The 19599-nt window shown below is 35.5% G+C and overlaps 1 protein-coding gene across 5 annotated transcripts in view; it reads left to right on the forward strand.

Moving 5' to 3' along the window:
- RABGAP1L (RAB GTPase activating protein 1 like) overlaps positions 1-19599 on the forward strand; it is a 685104-nt gene that overhangs the window by 409963 nt on the left and 255542 nt on the right. For all 5 annotated transcript variants that reach the window (XM_073216782.1, XM_073216783.1, XM_037013728.2 and 2 more), the window contains one exon: positions 399-542. In XM_073216782.1, the coding sequence (XP_073072883.1) occupies positions 399-542 (144 nt within the window). The remainder of the gene's footprint in view (positions 1-398; positions 543-19599) is intronic.

A 19599-nucleotide genomic window follows, 5' to 3' on the forward strand; every position in this document is an offset into this window, starting at 1 on the left:
TAAATGGTCCCCAAGGAGAAGATACATTTCTTTTCTAGCTAGTTAGTAGTTCGACCCAAAATGGTGTTGCTGTGACTTGACCCTGGAGGGATGATGATGTTCATTAGACTGCAGATATTCTGTCATGGCAAGCATTTCCCAAGAAACAAGAATAGTCAAGTGAGCAAGAGATGATCTTTGTCACTTGTTCAAAACAAGTCTGTCTTCATTTTCCTTGATTATCTGTCATATCCCCAGTTCTCATCTCCTGCCATCACTTTTATGTAGTTATGTAAAATCCAATAAATGCTGTCATAAATTGAGAGCAATCATAGAAAGCTTGTCATAAATTGCAGATGTGGCAGGAAATAAAGTTTCTCCAGTGTTCCTTCCCCTCAATTTTCCACTTTGACTTTCAGGAGCAGTTACCGGACCTGCACAACCATTTTTGTGATCTGAACCTGGAAGCTCATATGTATGCATCGCAGTGGTTTCTTACTCTTTTCACTGCCAAGTTCCCACTCTGCATGGTCTTCCACATCATTGACTTACTGCTTTGTGAGGTAGAGTGACTCCCTTCTCCCATATCTGAGCCAAAACAAAAAATAGTTTTTACATAAGATGGTTACAATTTTCTTCATTTTCTTTTTTTCCTATGACATTAAGCCGTAAAAACTGACCAGAAAGTTCTATTTGAATTTTTAGTAATGACTCTCTTACTTGTAATTCTATTACTTGTGAGAAATGAAAATATTCGGACATACATAAATTGCTACAAAGTAAAATGAGGTCATTAGAGTTCTATAATTAAATTCATAATGAGACTATATCTATAATAATGTATTACTAATATGAAGGACTTTAAAGTTAAATAGATGAATTTAGAATCAGGTGTTTTTAATAGTAATGCAGTTATACTCTAAGAGTGAATATAGATGAAATTTTTATAGTAATTAGATTATCAGTTTATAATATATCTCTTTGTAAGTGGTGTTTGAGACTCCTACCAGGTAACAGAGAAGTGATAACTGAAGCTTCTATGTCATATAATTATATTTTTAGACAGTAGAATATTTCAAAACCAATTTATATAATTACTTATTTATATTTGTTTACTGTTTTTAGTTCCTTAGATAGCCACGTTTATTTACTTTACTCTTTTAAAAAATAACTAGTATTATATATATATGCATCATAAACTGCCCATCAAAATGTTTGACAGTCTTAGTGGTGATAAGAAAGTTCCCAGATAAGAACTTTTTTAATTGGAAATATGTATGTATATAAAAATACAGTTGTTTTAAACAGCTGAGCAATCAAAAGTATAAACCTAATGTAATCAAGACAGTTTTGTATTACTGTATTACTTTTTTTAATATGGTTTCCTATTTCATTTTTTTATTGGAATAAAGTTTTTATACAGTACTGTATTGGTTTCATATGTACAACATAGTGACTTGATATTTATATATAGTACTATATGCTGGCCAAGATAAGTGTAGTTACCCTGTTACCATACCAAGATATGACAGTGTTATTGGTTATATTCTCTATGTTGTACTTACATTTCTAGGACTAACTTATTATATAGTTTGCAGTTTGTACCTCTTTTCCTGTTCATCTCTTTTACTCATCTTCCCACTCTCCTTCCTATAGTAACCATCAGTCTGTTGTCTGTATTTGTGGGCCTATTTCTTTTTTTGTTTATTTGTTTTGTTTTTTAGATTACACATATTAGTGAAATCATATACAGTATTTGTGTTTCTATGCCTGGCCTATTTCACTTAGCATGACATCTTCTAGGTCTATCCATGTTGTCACAAATGGCAAGATTTCCTTCTTTTTATGGCTGAGTAGTATTCCATTGTGTATATGTACCACATCTTCTTTATTCATTTATTTGTTGATGGGCACTTGGGTTGCTTCCATATCTCAGCTATTGTAAATAATGCTGCAGTGAACATAGGTGTACAGGCATCTTTTTGAATTCATGATTTTGTTTTCTTTGGGTAAATTCCCAGAAGTGGAATTGCTCGGTTGTATGGTATTTCTATTTTTAGTTTTTTGAGGAACCTCTGTACTGCTTTCCACAGTGGCTCTATCCATTTATATTCTCACCAACAGTGTAGGAAGGTTCCCTTTTCCTCACATCCTCACCAACACTTGTTGTTTCTCACCTTTGTATAGTAGCCATTCTCACTGGTGTGAGATGGTATCTCATTGTGGTTTTGATGTGCATTTCCCTAACGGTTTAGTGATGTTGAGCATCTTTCATGTCCATTGGCCAACTGTATATTTTCTTTGGAAAACTGCCTGTACAGGTCCTCTGCCCATTTTCTAATCAGATTATTTGGGTTTTTGGTTTTGAGTTGTATAAGTCCTTTATATATTTTGTATGTTAGCCCCTTTGTTATATATATAATTTGCAAATATATTCTCCCATATGGTAGGTTGCCTTTTGCAAATATATTCTCCCATATGACAGGTTGCCTTTTTGTTTTGTTTAGGGTTTCATTTGCTGTGCAGAAGCTGTTTTGTTTGATGTAGTCCCACTTGTTTATTTTTGCTTTTGTTTCCTTTGCCTGGGGAGATGTTTCCAGAAAGATTCTCATGCTGATGTTCATGAGATTCTTGCCTATGTTTTCTTCTAAGAATTTTATAGTTTCATTTCTTACATTTAGGTCTTTAATCCATTTAGAGTTGACTTTTGTGTGTGGTATAAGACAGTGATCTAGTTTAGTTCTTTTATATGTAACTTCAGTTTTCCCATCACCATTTTATTGAAGAGACTGTCTTTTCCCCATTGTATATTCACAGCTCCTTTGTCATGTATTAATTGATGATATATGCATGGGTCTATTTCTGAACTCTATTCCGTTCCACTAATCTATGGGTCTGTTCTTGTGCCTGTACCATATTGTTGTAATCACTGGAGCCTTGTGGTATAGCTTGAAGTGAGGGAGTTTTTCTTCTTTCTCAAGATTGCTTTGGCTATTTGGGGTCTTGTAGTTCTATATAAATTTTAGGATTATTTGCTGTATTTCATCAAAAAATTCTGTTGGTATTTTGTTAGGGATTGCATTGAATCTGTAAATTGCTTTTGGGCAAGACAGCCATTTGGACAATATTAATTCTTCCTATCCATGAGCATGGGATAGATCTCCATTTATTTGTGTCTTCAATTTCTTTCATTGGTGTGCTACAGTTTTCAGAGTACAGGTCTTTCACCTCCTTGGTTAGGTTTATTCCTAGGTATTTCATTCTTTTTGATTCAATTGTAAATGGAATTATTTTCCTGGTTTCTCTTTCTGCTTGTTCATTGTTAGAATATAGGAATACAACAAATTTCTATGTATTAATTTTGTATCCTGAAACTTTGCTGAGTCCAGTTATGAATTCTAATAGTTTTTTGGTGGAGTCTCTAGGGGTATCATGTCATCTGCATATAATGACAGTTTTCCGATTTGGATGACTTTTTCTTGTCTGATTACTGTGGCTAGGACTTCCAGTACTATGTTGAATAAAAGTGGTGAGAGTAGGCATCCTTGTCTTATTCTTGATCTTAGAGGAAAAGCTTTTAGCTTTTTACCATTGAGTATGATGTTAACTGTGGGTTTTTCATATATGGCCTTTATTATTATGGTGAGTTATGTTATCTCTGTACCCACTTTGTTGAGAGTTTTTATCATGAATGGATGTTGGATTTTGTCAGATGCTGTTCAGCATCTATTGAGATGATCATATGGTTTTTATCCTTCCTTTTGTTAATGTGATGTATCACATTGATTGATTTGCCAATATTCTACCTTCCCTGTATCTCTGGAATAAATCCTACTTGGTAGTGATGAATGATTTTTTTGATGTATTTTTGAATTTGATTCGCTAATATTTTTTTGAGGAGTTTTGTGTCTGTGTTCATCAGCGATTTTGGTCTGTAGTTTTCTTTTTTTTTGTAATCTTGGTGTGGTTTTTGTTATTAGAGTAATACTGGCCTTGTAGAATGAGTTTGGAAGTATTCTCTCCTCTTCTTTTTTTGGAATACTTTAAAAAGGATAGGTATTAGCCCATCTTTAAATGTTTGGTGAAATTCAGCTGTGAAACCATCTGGTTCTCAACTTTTATTTGTTGGGACTTTTTTATTACCAGTTCAATTTCATTACTAGTAATTGATCTCTTTAGATTTGCTGTTTCTTCCTGAGTCAGTCTTGGAAGATTGTATGTTTCTAGGAATTTATCCATTTCTTCTACACTGTACAATTTTTTGGCATGTAATTTTTCATAGAATTCTCTTATAATTCTTGAGATTTCTGTGGTATTGGTAATAACTTCCTTTTCATTAAAGTTTTCTCTTAAAGGTCTTACCATTTTAATCATCCTAGGAACTAAACATTTAATTATAAAAATAAGATTTAAAAGGTCAAATATGTAAGATGTATAAAACAACTATTATTTCTCAACCTACTACAGCAGTAACCAACATTTTATACACAAGCACAGTTGGATTTTGCTCTTCAAAAGTTCTCATTGGCAGTTGCACAATACTCAAAGGTTGCACAGCATTTTGTAAAGCCATAAGATTTCCAAACATTTGTAACATATTTTGACAAAGAATGGCTGAGTGACTTGCTGAGAGTCACAGGTAAGTTCCCCAATTCTGAATTTATAATAGCTAGAGAAGTTGATTGGTAAAACATTAATTTTCCTTTTTTGTTTTACTTACAAATTAGTTTCCAAAATGCCTATCTAAATTTAACCTAAATGAAGAATGTGGAATTAGTAGCTTAAAACCTTACTCAAAGTCAAAGTGGTATAATTATAGTAAACACAAAGCAAATTTATGCATCAGTACTAAAACCCTACTTTGCCTGATTGTCCAAGTCGGTGTGGTGAACACACTTCTTATTTAGTGTAATACTCTGTTAGTGAAAACCAAATTCATATCTTTGAGTTCTGTAATCTTAAAACAAGGTAGTATTATATTAAAGGTTACTTTTGATAAATAAAAATTCATAGGTTATTGCATACTGGGCTGAGGTTAGTATTTATTGATGCTTATAAAAATAGGAAAGTGAAGGTATAACATCTTGAATTTTATCTTTATATACAGTAAGAGCTTGCAAATACTTAATCTTTCTTCATGATTTTTTTTTTTTTTTTGCTGAAGGAGATGATCTAATTTCACACTAGATTAGTTCTATAGTATTTATTATAGAAAAGAAAATGACATTTAAAAGGTTTATCATACCAGTTAAATTGCATTTCTCAGTCACTTTAGGTAGAGTAGTAACACTATCTTTTAGTTCACTGGAATGGTGACTTTCTAGATTGTCTCTAACTGAATGGTGCCGTATGTGGCATTGGAGCACATATATCCATGTGTCTTCTGAACCCCCATTCACAGTTTCATAGGACATGTTATTCTGAAGATACTTGAAGTTCTAATGCCAGTTGCTAAGAAAATTAGCAACACTTACGATAGAGAAAAGTAAATTTATAAACCTTCACAACACTTGCCAACTGTGATTTATAATCACAATGTTTGAAAGATCTTAATGCTCCTTAAAATTAATAAGAACATCATAAATGTTGCTCTCCCTTCCATTAAGCCTGAACTCTGTAGCTGTTTAAGGAAGTTGCACAGCTTTCCAAAACTAGAGTAGGTTGAATCACAGCATTATGGTAACCGGGAAATAAAGGATAACATCCCATAACAGAGTAAGTAGCTTTTCAAAATAAACTTTATTGGGAACAATACTGTAGTATGCTTCAGAAAATTCATTCTTTCCACTAACTCATCTTTGTCAGGGGAATATTTTTGCAAAGGAAATTTTTAGATAAACTGTTATTTCCTGCCTGTCTGTGGTTTCTCTTTGCCCCTTTCTTTCTTGTAGTTAGTAAAATATTTATATCAAAGCTATCCTTCCATATGTGATAAAACAGTATAAAAGAAAAAATGGTATCATAGTCTTTAAAAAATTATCCATAGATGTTTGTTTTTGTCATATTCTGTCTTAAGAAAGCAATTCAAATCTTGATGTTATGAATCAATACTTAGTTACAAATGGAAGGCTAGGACATTCTTAGATGGAAAAGTGTTGATTTTTCAAAATTTATCATGCTGGCAAAAAAATGTCCTGGTCTGCAGAGTGTTTTGCTCAAAGATCCATTGCAAAATGAGAAAGAAAGCCATCGGGCTTGAGACTTTTACTCTTAGAAAGCGCATCATCATTTCATGTTTTTCAAAGCTATATATTTTTTTACTACATATATATTATTTTTATATAATCACTTCACTTATTTTTTGTTCTTTAATTGAAATATAGTTAACATACAATATTATATTCATTTCAGATGTACAACATGATTTGATCGTACATTACTAAATGCTCATCCCAATACGTTTAGTTACTGTCAACAAAATATTACAATATTATTGACTATATTCCCTGTGATTAATTTATTTTATAATTGAAAGTTTGTGTCTCTTTATCCAAGCTTTATGCTTTTAAGGATTTCTTCATTCATCCTGAGGTAAAGAATCTGAAGTTAATTTAGGAGCAGAAAAGGGAATAATTTTAATAGGCTCTGGCAATGCAATCTGACTTAAAAACTCCTAGTTGTTGAATAGTTTTATTTAAAATGTTTACTTAAAGCTGCATATATGGTGACTTGGGTTAATTTCTTTACTTAGTGAAAGTGGATGGCAAATAGGATTTGAAACTAGAATTTGAAAATGCATTTTCTTATATTGAGATGAATAAGATTCACTGTAGATTGTCATTTAGCCAGATATTAAAATGAAAGTTAGTATTTTTAAAAAAGAACATATATTGTCTGCTCCTATATATGTGGAGAGATAAGAAAAAGGCTAAAAATATTAACAACTATAAATACTGTGCTGTTAAACCATCAAGAATGAAACATTGGTTTTTAAAGAACTTTTTAATGAAGCATAACAGAATAAATTAGCATAAAACATGATAATTTTTGACAAAGCAAACATACTAATGTGAAAAGCAGTCAGATCAAAAGAAAAGCAGAGCATCATCTGTGTTTCAGAAGCCCTCCTCACCCTTGACTGCCTCTTCAGTTCCTACCCTTCCGAAGAGGAATCACAGTGCCAACTTTTAACACTGTAGGTCAGCTTTGGTTGTTTTTTAACTTTGTTTAAATGGAATCATACAATGTGAAATTTTTTTCATCTAGCTTTTTCACCCATCATTATTTTTGTGATTTGAATGTAAGTATGGCTTATTTGTTCAATTGTGTGAATATACTACACTCTTTCCATTCTTCCATTCTATTGTTGATGGGCATTTGGGCCATTTCCAGATAAGGACTATCATGAATAGTGTTGCCATGAACATTCTTGAACTTGTCCTTTGTTACACATATCCACACATTTTTGTGGGTGCACATAGGAGTGGAGTTGCTGGAATAGGCATGCAACAAACAGCTTTCCCAAGTATTCCAAGCATTACCTTTTGACTAATTTTTATTCAGTAAAAGCCTTCCTTGTCATCAGCGCAGGTTTTTGTTTTATTTTGTTTTGGGGTCTAAGAGAGGCAGGTCATGGATCAGACTAGAGTTCATAAACATGGAACAGAATGAAACCCGTTTGGTAATTGAAGTCATTCACTTGATCTCTGAAGTTGCGTACAGATAAGGATGGAGCTTGATCTGAGACTGAATCACTTTTGTGCTGATGTGAGAGAGAAGTTACCCTGATGGGGAAAACCCAGCAATGTATTCAGTTATAGAAGAAGCAGCAGCCAAGTTTAACATTGGAGATAAGATACTTGGCTTTTTGATTGACCGTTCTGGTATCACCTGGTTCACATTACTTTACCTATATATGTCTCAGTCTATTTCTCTATAAAATGTAGCTAGCAACACCTATTTCCCAGGTTTATTTTAAGGATTAAATGAGATTATGAATATAAAGTGCCTAGCACTGTGCTTGCTACACAGCAAATATTCAGGTAATATTACCCTCCAATCTCCTCCATCCACTTGTATAGCCCTTTTAGTTACATCTCAATTTCTTCAGTTAACTAGCTGATTTCAGAGATTTTTTTCTTCTCTCTTTTTTTTATTAGGATATCTTTGATATACATTCTTATGAAGGTTTCACAAGAAAAACAATGTGGTTATTAAATTCACCCTTATTATTGAGTCCTCTCCCCCATACCCCATTGCAGTCACTGTCCATCAGTGTGGTAAGATGCCACAGAGTCCCTGTTTGTCCTCTCTGTGCTACACTGTTTTCCCCATGACCCCACACACACCATGTGTACCAGTCATGATACCCATAATCTCCTTTGCCCTCCCTCCCCACCCACCCTTCTCCACCCATCCCCTTTGGTAACCACCAGTCCCTTCTTGGAGTCTGTGAGTCTACTGCTATTTTGTTCCTTCAGTTTTGCTTTGTTATACTCCACAAATGAGGGAAATCATTTGGTACTTGTCTTTCTCTGCCTGACTTATTTCATTGAGCATAGTAACCTCTAGTTCCATCCATGTCATTGTAAATGGTAGGATTTGTTTCTTTCTTATGGCTGAATAATATTCCATTGTGTATATGTACCACATCTTCTTTATCCATTCAGCTACTGATGGACACTTAGGTTGCTTCCATTTCTTGGCTATTGTAAATAGTGCTGCGATAAACATAGGGGTGCATCTGTCTTTTTGAATCTGAGAAGTTGTTTTCTTTGAGTAAATTCCTAGGAGTGGAATTCCCAGGTCAAATGGTGTTTCTATTTTTAGTTTTTTGAGGAGCCTCCATATTGCTTTCCACAATGGCTGAACTAGTTTACATTTCCATCAGCAGTGTAGGAAGGTTCCTCTTTCTCCACATCCTCACCAACATTTGTTGTTCCTAGTCTTTTCGATGTTCGGCATCCTAACTGGTGTGAGGTGATATCTCATTGTGGTTTTAATTTACATTTCTCTGATAATTAGTGATGTGGAGCATCTTTTCATGTGCCTGTTGTCCATCTGAATTTCTTCTTTGGAGAATTGTCTGTTCATATACTTTGCCCACTTTATAATAGGGTTATTTGCTTTTTTGGTGTTAAGGTATGTGAGTTCTTTATATATTTTGGATGTTAACCCCTTGTTGGATATGTCATTTACAAATATATTCCCCCATACTGTAGGATGCCTTTTTGTTCTGCTGATGGTGTCCTTTGCTGTACAGAAGCTTTTTAGCATGATGTAGTCCCATTTGTTCATTTTTGAATTTGTTTCCCTTGTCTGAGGAGATGTGTTCAGGAAAAAGTTGCTCATGTTTATATTCAAGAATTTTGCCTATGTTTTGTTCTAAGAGTTTTATGGTTTCATGACTTACATTCAGGTCTTTGGTGCATTTCGAGTTTACTTTTGTGTATGGGGATAGACAATAATCCAGTTTCATTCTCTTGCATGTAACTATCCAGTTTTGCCAACAACAGTTGTTGAAGAGGCTGTTATTTCCCCATTTTATATCCATGGCTCCTTTATCGTATATTAATTGACCATATATGCTTGAGTTTATATCTGGGCTCTCTAGTCTGTCCCATTGGTCTGTGGGTCTGTTCTTGTGCCAGTACCAAATTGTCTTGATTACTGTGGCTTTGTAGTAGAGCTTGAAGTCAAGGAGCATAATCCCCCCACTTTATTCTCCCTTCTCAGGAGTGCTTTGGCTATTCAGGGTCTTTTGTGGTTCCATATGAATTTTTGAACTATTTGGTGTAGTTTCTTGAAGAATGCTGTTGGTATTTTGATAGAGATTGCATTGAATCTGTGGCTTGTTTTAGGTGGGATGGCCGTTTTGACAATATTAATTCTTCCAGACAATTTTTAAGAGAGGGATAGCTAACTGTCAGCTCTTTTATTTTTCTAATTAACTTTGTTTCCTCCCAGTGGAGATGTTTCTTTGCTAAAATCAAAATTCTTGCCATTGACCTTAATGGAAATTTCATTCTATTTCCTTTTGACTAGTGATTCAAGTAGTCCTCCAAAAGTGTTTTTTTTCTTTCACCTTGTTTCAAAAGACATAAGGAAAATAGTATTTCTTTTGGTCTTAACAAGGTAACTAAAAGCTGGTGTTTGAAGTTAATTTTTCCCAGATAGTTCAATTTTTAGAGTATCAAATATATTCAGTTTTATATAATAATTTGGTATTTCAGGAAATTTAAGGAAATTATCAACCCTTTAAATTAGAGTCTATTTCCTGTCTCTCCTTTCTTCTTAGGATAATGAAAAAAATGACAGTATTATGATATTTGATTAAATACCATCAAATGTAATCTCCATTTCAAAGCAGTTTTATGAAGCTGTTATCTGAAGAGTAGATTCATTATACAATATTCTTACTCTTTGCTCCAGTGTCCTCTCTCATACAATAATAAATTGAATTTTTACTGAGATATTGACATATAACTCTGTGTAAACTTAAGATAAACAATTAGTTGGTTTGATATATTTATGTATTACAATATAATTACTATGGTGGTATTAACACCTTAAGTAATATACTGATATGTTAAATGCATCAGAATGAGCTGATACAAGGAATATTGGGAACATAAACATAAATTTTTTTCCGACAACTCTAAGAGTAATAATTGGCCACAGGAGTAGGGAAAAAATGCTCTGACTCTCCAGTAAATACTGTAAAGGCTATTTTAAAGGTTTACTTATCAATAGAAATCCTGAGGACTAGAAAAAAACTCTCTCAAATCTCGTTTCTGGACCCTAAGTTCTTTTCCACCTACAAGGGATTTGATGGTTCTTACATCAGTTGTCTTACAGCTTTTGTGTTTTCATTAATTCTGACATTACAAAGAGAGGTAGAAACCTCAAGTTAAAATAGTAGAAGCACTGTGTGTGCTTCCCGTGACTTTCAGAGGAATATTCACTGATTTATTCATTCATCCAAGAAACATTTAGTGCATGCCTACTAAATATTTGGCAACATTCAAGTTTGGGGATGCAACAATAAAGAAAAAGCAGTCAAATGACTATGGAGAACATACAGTATATGAGGTAGTAAGTGCCATGGAGAAAGATGAAGGAAGGAAGAGAAATATGGCAGATCTTACATGGACTTTTGACCATTGTAGAGCATTTAGGTTTTATTGGACTGAGATGGGAAAACCCTGGAGAATTTTGAGTATGGCAGTGACATGCTCTGATATCCATTTTATCCCAGTCATTCAAGTTGCACTGTTGAAAAAAGATTGTGGGGGAGTTCAGAGGGAGAAGTGGAGACAGTAGGCAATTCAGTAAGTTGAGTTGCTTGAACCAACTTAGTGGCAGTGGAGGTAGTGAGAAGAAGTTGAATTCTGGACAGATTTCACAGGTAGAGAGGACAGAATGTGCCGAAGGATCATCTGGAGTAGATTTTACTGATGACATGTTTTCTCTGAATGTGGTGGTGAGAGGGAAGGATGGCTGGTTTATAGCTTCTGTGCATCAGGGAACATCTTGGAGAGAGATGATGTCATGGAGTGACTGGGGAATGTATTTGTTACATGCTTCATCCTCGCAGTGCTTAGATTATAATTTCTCTGCAGTGTTTATTCTAGAAGTAGGTTTTGATACCCTTGGGAACATTCAAGTTCAGTCCTTAAATAAGAAATATAGTGGGTGGAAAATTATGAAGGATGATCAGTGAGAAAATAAGCATGTCAAACATACTACTTTACAGGAAAGGTACATGTTTACTGCTAAGAATAGGAATGGTATTTTGCTTCGTTAGACCCACGTTTCTTTGAAGACTCAGAAAGACTTTATATTCTTTGAACCTGTTCAGTAAGTCACAGTATTTAGTTGTGTGTTTAGTTTTCATAATCAGAACAAAGATCACTGACTTAACTCTGTAGGGTGACATATTTTTTTTGCAATAAAATTATTTCAGTTCATAAATTGGAATAACTAACATTACTTTATAGTATTTTTTTTTGCAGAAAAACTCAGTGGTTAAACTGTGTATATATTGATTGAACAAAATAACTAAACATATTCTGTTATTTTTGTGATTAAATATTTAAAACATATAAGAAAAAACATTAAGACATACAGCGACATCAAATTCCTGTGTATTTACCTGTCTGGTTAAGACATAAAACACTACAAACAAGATGAGCTCTCTTTGAGCACACACCCCCTCCTTTGCCTTCCTCAGAGAAGAAACACATTATACAAAATTCAGTGTTTGTTATTCCCATGCGTGTCTGTATTTGTACTACATATGTACGTATATCTCAGCAATTTATAATCAAACATAGTTGGAAAATATTATTGTACTCACTGGTTTATCAAGTCCACTTCCAAAATAGGTTTACAAAGCTGTCTTCTGTCTTCAAACTAGTATCATGTCCTGTTCAATAACCTCTTAACTGGTCTTCCCACTTGACTCCCTCTATCCCATTATTCTCCATAGCATCCAAACAGATTTTCATAAAACACCTATTAGGGCATGTCACTCCTCCTCCGAAAATCTGTCAGTGGTTTCGCACCAAGTAAAACTCTTACCATTTCACTTGGCCTATAATCTTGCCCATTCCTCCTTATCCTTGGGTCAGTGTTCCTTTATTCACTGTACTTCAACACCGGCCTTCTTTCCATTTCTGGAACACTTAAGATCTTTTCAGATTGAAAATGTTTGTTTATTCTTTCCCTTCTGCCTAGAATGTATTCTTCACTCTTTACCTAGCTAACTCCTTCAGGTCTAAGGTTAAATATTACTTCCTCTAAGAAGCTTTTCCTGGTCACCCATTCTTAAGTAGTCCATACTTAGAGTTTCTCTGCTAGTACCCTACTTTTTTATTTACTGTGTAATGCCTTTCAAATGTCTATTTCTCCTGCAAGATTATAAATTTCTAAAAAGAGAGCCATGCCTCTTTGGTGCACTACTATATACCTAGTCACTTTGTAGACACACAGGAAATATTTGCTGTAGGAAAATAACAATGAAGAATTAATGAGAAAAATATTTTTCTCTTTTGGTTGAAAAATAACTTTTTGCTCTTGAGTTTTAAGAGAAAAAAATAATAGTATTTAGAAATTACTTCTGTCTTAGTCTAACCGAATTTTTGGTCTGACAATTTCAATATGAAATGGCTTCTTCTGATATTTCTGGTATTTTTCACTAGCTTTTCCTTTCAGGAACTTTACCATCAGTATCCATGGTTTGGCATTTTTTTTTTTTTTTTTTTTTTTTTTTTTGAGAGGGCATCTCTCATATTTATTGATCAAATGGTTGTTAACAACAATAAAATTCAGTATAGGGGGGTCAATGCTCAATGTACAATCATTAATCCATCTCAAGCCTAATTCTCGTCAGTCTCCAATCTTCTGAAGCATAACGAACAAGTTCTTACATGGTGAACGAATTCTTACAGAGTGAATAAATTCTTACATGGTGAACAGTACAAGGGCATTCATCACAGAAACTTTCGGTTTTGATCATGCAATATGACCTATAAACCATCAGGTCAAATATGAATATTCATTTGATTTTTGTACTTGATTTATATGTTGATCCCACATTTCTCCTATTATTATTATTATTATTATTTTTAATAAAATGCTGAAGTGGTAGGTAGATGCAAGATAAAGGTAGAAAACATAGTTTAGTGCTGTAAGAAGGCAAATGTAGATGATCAGATGATCAGGTGTGTGCCTATGGACTAAGTATTAATCCAGGCTAGACAAGGGCAGCAAGACATCCACGGATGCAGAAGATTTCTCTCAAAGCAGGGGGGGTGAGGTTCTGAGCCTCACCTCTGTTGATCCCCAAATTCTCACCTGATGGCCCCCCTGCGACTGTGCCTGTCTTAGGTTGTTCCTCCCTTGAGGAATCTTACCCGTCTCTGGCTAACCAGTCATCTTCCGGGGCCATACAGGGAAATGTAAAGTTGGTAAGTGAGAGTGAAGCCATATTGTTTGCAAAGGTTAGCTTTTAACTTCTTTGCAGATTTATGCCCTGTGGCTTCTATGCCCAGCACTTGTCTCGAGGTATCTTTACCACCTGGAGGAATTATGATACTCGGTAAATTCGATATGAGGCACGAATTCTATTTAAGGTTTGTAATTAGGAAGGAAGAAGAAAAGCTATAGATGTAGCATATGAAGGAAACTTGGGAGGATTGATTATTTCTTTGACATATCTTCTTGTATAGTACCTTAAGTATGTATAGGTTTTAAACTACTAACTAATTTGCACACACATATTAACATAATAGGAATATGGTGACATAAACAAAGCAAATCTATAATTACCAGCCATCTCCAGTGAAGCCAAGAAAACCATTTAGGCACCCTAGGCATTTGTGAAAATTTATCTATGATATGATGGATATTTTCCAACTGTACTTGAACCATCAGACAAATTAAAGCAGCCCATTTCTGGGATCTGTTCACATCCCATATGTTCTTTTAACCATAGATAGTCTATAGTCATGAGATTTTGGGGTGCTACAACTTGCACCCCTCCCAACTCCTGGTTGAGTTCCAACAGTACAGATCCAGTCAAATTCGTTGTCTCACTGTATGCACATGCCAGCCTAGACATCTCCCTCCTCCTTCTTATGGCAAGTCCAGGAGACGGTGGGCTGGATGCAGCCACAACCGCAGCATCGTCCGGATCCCTGTGGAGGCTTTTTGATGATCATCCCCCGGCACGAGTCCTCCAGAGAGTGCTGATGCCGGAAGCTCCTCCTCATATCGTATCTTAGTTCATTTTCTGGGTATCCAAGCTAGGCCTTGATCTTCTGCGTAGAAACAAACAGACCCTTTGCCCACACTTTGACATGCCCTCTATACCACTGTGCAGAACTCATTGGAGGTCAGCACACAGTAACTGCTTTTTTTTTTTTTTTTTTTTAATTAAGAGAAAGGAATATTATCAGAAAAGAGTACCTCCATAGCTGATCATCTGACACCCTTTAAGTGATCAACATTAAGGATATTTAAAGCATGCGTTGATCTTTGATTTACCAATAGTTTTATCCTGTTAAGGAGTAATCCCCCTTTTCTTTCTTTCTTTCTTTTTTTTTTTTAAATTTTTAATCTACACTTACCTGAAGAATACTATGTTTACTATGCTCTCCCCTATATCAGGTCCCCCCTAACAACCACATTACGGTTACTGTCCATCAGCTTAGCAAAATGTGGTAGAGTCACTACTTGTCCTCTCTGTGTTGTGCAGCCCACCCTCCCCTTTCTCCCTCCCCCCCATGCATGCTAATCTTAATACCCCCCTTCTTCTTCCCCCCCCTTATCCCTCCCTGCCCACCCATCCTCCCCAGTTCCTTTCCCTTTGGTACCTGTTAGTCCATTTTTGGGTTCTGTAATTCTGCTGCTGTTTTGTTCCTTCAGTTTTTCCTTTGTTCCTATACTCCTCAGATGAGTGAAATCATTTGGTATTTCTCTTTCTCCGCTTGGCTTATTTCACTGAGCATAATACTCTCCAGCTCCATCCATGTTGCTGCAAATGGTTGGATTTTTCCACTTCTTATGGCTGAGTAGTATTCCATTGTGTATATGTACCACATCTTCTTTATCCATTCATCTACAGATGGACATTTAGGTTGCTTCCAATTCTTGGCTATTGTAAATAGTGCTGCGATAAACATAGGAGTGCATCTGTCTTTCTCAAACTTGATTGCTGCGTTCTTAGGGTAAATTCCTAGGAGTGGAATTCCTGGGTCAAATGGTAGGTCTGTTTTGAGCATTTTGATGCACCTCCATACTGCTTTCCACAATGGTTGAACTAATTTACATTCCCACCAGCAGTGTAGGAGGGTTCCCCTTTCTCCACAGCCTCGCCAACATTTGTTGTTGTTTGTCTTTTGGATGGCAGCTATCCTTACTGGTGTGAGGTGATACCTCATTGTAGTTTTAATTTGCATTTCTCTGATAATTAGCGATGTGGAGCATCTTTTCATGTGTCTCTTGGCCATCTGTATTTCTTTTTTGGAGAACTGTCTGTTCAGTTCCTCTGCCCATTTTTTAATTGGGTTATTTGTTTTTTGTTTGTTGAGGCGTGTGAGCTCTTTATATATTCTGGACGTCAAGCCTTTATCAGATCTGTCATTTTCAAATATATTCTCCCATACTGTAGGGTTCCTTTTTGTTCTATTGATGGTGTCTTTCGCTGTACAGAAGCTTTTCAGCTTAATGTAGTCCCACTTGCTCATTTTTGCTGTTGTTTTCCTTGCCCGGGGAGATATGTTCAAGAAGAGATCACTCATGTTTATGTCTAAGAGGTTTTTGCCTATGTTTTTTTCCAAGAGTTTAATGGTTTCGTGACTTACATTCAGGTCTTTGATCCATTTTGAGTTTACCTTTGTATATGGGGTTAGACAATGGTCCAGTTTCATTCTCCTACATGTAGCTGTCCAGTTTTGCCAGCACCATCTGTTGAAGAGACTGTCATTTTGCCATTGTATGTCCATGGCTCCTTTATCAAATATTAATTGACCATATATGTTTGGGTTAATTTCTGGGGTCTCTAATCTGTTCCACTGGTCTGTGGCTCTGTTCTTGTGCCAGTACCAAATTGTCTTGATTACTATGGCTTTGTAGTAGAGCTTGAAGTTGGGGAGTGAGATCCCCCCTACTTTATTCTTCTTTTTCAGGATTGCTTTGGCTATTCGGGGTCTTTGGTGTTTCCATATGAATTTTTGAATTATTTGTTCCAATTCATTGAAGAATGTTGCTGGTAATTTGAGAGGGATTGCATCAAATTTGTATATTGCTTTCGGCAGGATGGCCATTTTGACGATATTAATTCTTCCTAGCCATGAGCATGGGATGAGTTTCCATTTATTAGTGTCCCCTTTAATTTCTCTTAAGAGTGACTTGTAGTTTTCAGAGTATAAGTCTTTCACTTCCTTGGTTAGGTTTATTCCTAGGTATTTTATTCTTTTTGATGCAATGGTGAATGGAATTGTTTTCCTGATTTCTCTTTCTATTGATTCGTTGTTAGTGTATAGGAAAGCTACAGATTTCTGTGTGTTGATTTTGTATCCTGCAACTTTGCTGTATTCCGATATCAGTTCTAGTAGTTTTGGAGTGGAGTCTTTAGGGTTTTTTATGTACAGTATCATATCATCTGCAAATAGTGACAGTTTAACTTCTTCTTTACCAATCTGGATTCCTTGTATTTCTTTGTTTTGTCTGATTGCCGTGGCTAGGACCTCCAGTACTATGTTAAATAACAGTGGGGAGAGTGGGCATCCCTGTCTGGTTCCCGATCTCAGTGGAAATGCTTTCAGCTTCTCGCTGTTCAGTATAATGCTGGCTGTGGGTTTATCATATATGGCCTTTATTATGTTGAGGTACTTGCCCTCTATTCCCATTTTGCTGAGAGTTTTTATCATGAATGGATGTTGAATTTTGTCAAATGCTTTTTCAGCATCTATGGAGATGATCATGTGGTTTTTGTCTTTCTTTTTGTTGATGTGGTGGATGATGTTGATGGATTTTCGAATGTTGTACCATCCTTGCATCCCTGGGATGAACCCCACTTGGTCATGGTGTATGATCCTTTTGATATACTGTTGAATTCTGTTTGCTAATATTTTATTGAGTATTTTTGCATCTACATTCATCAGGGATATTGGTCTGTAATTTTCTTTTTTGGTGGGGTCTTTTCCTGGTTTTGGTATTAGGGTGATGTTGGCTTCATAGAATGAGTTTGGGAGTATTCCCTCTTCTTCTATTTTGTGGAACACTTTAAGGATAATGGGTATTATGTCTTCTCTGTGTGTCTGATAAAATTCCGAGGTAAATCCGTCCGGCCCCGGGGTTTTGTTCTTGGGTAGTTTTTTGATTACTGTTTCAATTTCTTTGCTTGTAATTGGTTTGTTTAACTTTTGTGTTTCTTCCTTGGTCAGTCTTGGAAGGTTGTATTTTTCTAGGAAGTTGTCCATTTCTTCTAGGTTTTCCAGCTTGTTGGCATATAGGTTTTCATAGTAGTCTTTAATAATTCTTTGTATTTCTGTGGAGTCTGTCGTGATTTTTCCATTCTCATTTCTGATTATGTTGATTTGTGTTGACTCTCTTTTTCTCTTAGTAAGTTTGGCTAGAGGCTTATCTATTTTGTTTATTTTCTCAAAGAACCAGCTCTTGGTTTCGTTGATTTTTGCTATTGTTTTATTCTTCTCAATTTTGTTTATTTCTTCTCTGATCTTTATTATGTCCCTCCTTCTGCTGACTTTAGGCCTCATTTGTTCTTCTTTTTCCAGTTTTAATAATTGTGATGTTAGACTATTCATTTGGGATTGTTCTTCCTTCTTCAAGTGTGCCTGGATTGCTATATACTTTCCTCTTAAGACTGCTTTCGCTGCATCCCACAGAAGTTGGGGCTTAGTGTTGTTGTTGTCATTTGTTTCTATATATTCCTTGATCTCTATTTTGATTTGTTCATTGATCCATTGATTATTTAGTAGCATGTTGTTAAGCCTCCATGTGTTTGTGAGCCTTTTTGTTTTCTTTGTAGAATTTATTTCTACTTTCATACCTTTGTGGTCTGAAAAATTGGTTGGTAGAATTTCAATATTGTGGAATTTACTGAGGCTCTTTTTGTGAGCTAGTATGTGGTCTATTCTGGAGAATGTTCCATGTGCACTTGAGAAGAATGTATATCCTGTTGCTTTTGGATGTAAAGTTCTATAGATGTCTATTAGGTCCATCTGTTCTAGTGTGTTGTTCAGTGCCTGTGTGTCTTTACTTATTTTCTGCCCGGTGGATCTATCCTTTGAGGTGAGTGGTGTGTTGAAGTCTCCTACAATGAATGCATTGCAGTCTATTTCCCTCTTTAGTTCTGTTAGTATTTGCTTCACATATGCTGGTGCTCCTGTATTGGGTGCATATATATTTAGAATGGTTATATCCTCTTGTTGGACTAAGCCCTTTATCATTATGTAGTGGCCTTCTTTATCTCTTGTTACTTTCTTTGTTTTGAAGTCTATTTTGTCTGATATTAGTACTGCAACCCCTGCTTTCTTCTCACTGTTGTTTGCCTGAAATATGTTTTTCCATCCCTTGACTTTTAGTCTATGCTTATCTTTGGGTTTAAGGTGAGTTTCTTGTAAGCAGCATATAGATGGGTCTTGCTTTTTTATCCATTCTATTACTCTATGTCTTTTGATTGGTGCATTAAGTCCATTTACATTTAGGGTGACTATTGAAAGATATGTACTTATTGCCATTGCAGGCTTTAGATTCGTGGTTACCAAAGGTTCAAGGTTAGCTTCTTTAGTATCTTACTGCCTAACTTAGCTCGCTTATTGAGCTGTTATATACACTGTCTGGAGAGTCTTTTCTTCTCTCCCTTCTTATTCCTCCTCCTCCATTCTTCATATGTTGTGTGTTTTGTTCTGTGCTCTTTTTAGGGGTGCTCCCATCTAGAGCAGTCCCTGTAGGATGCCCTGTAGAGGTGGTTTGTGGGAAGCAAATTCCCTCAGCTTTTGCTTGTCTGGGAATTGTTTGATCCCACCATCATATTTAAATGATAGTCGTGCTGGATACAGTATCCTTGGTTCAAGGCCCTTCTGTTTCATTGCATTAAGTATATCATGCCATTCTCTTCTGGCCTGTAGGGTTTCTGTTGAGAAGTCTGAT

This window comes from Manis javanica, chromosome 11 (assembly GCF_040802235.1).
Source record: "Manis javanica isolate MJ-LG chromosome 11, MJ_LKY, whole genome shotgun sequence".
Classification (NCBI taxonomy): Eukaryota; Metazoa; Chordata; class Mammalia; order Pholidota; family Manidae; genus Manis; species Manis javanica.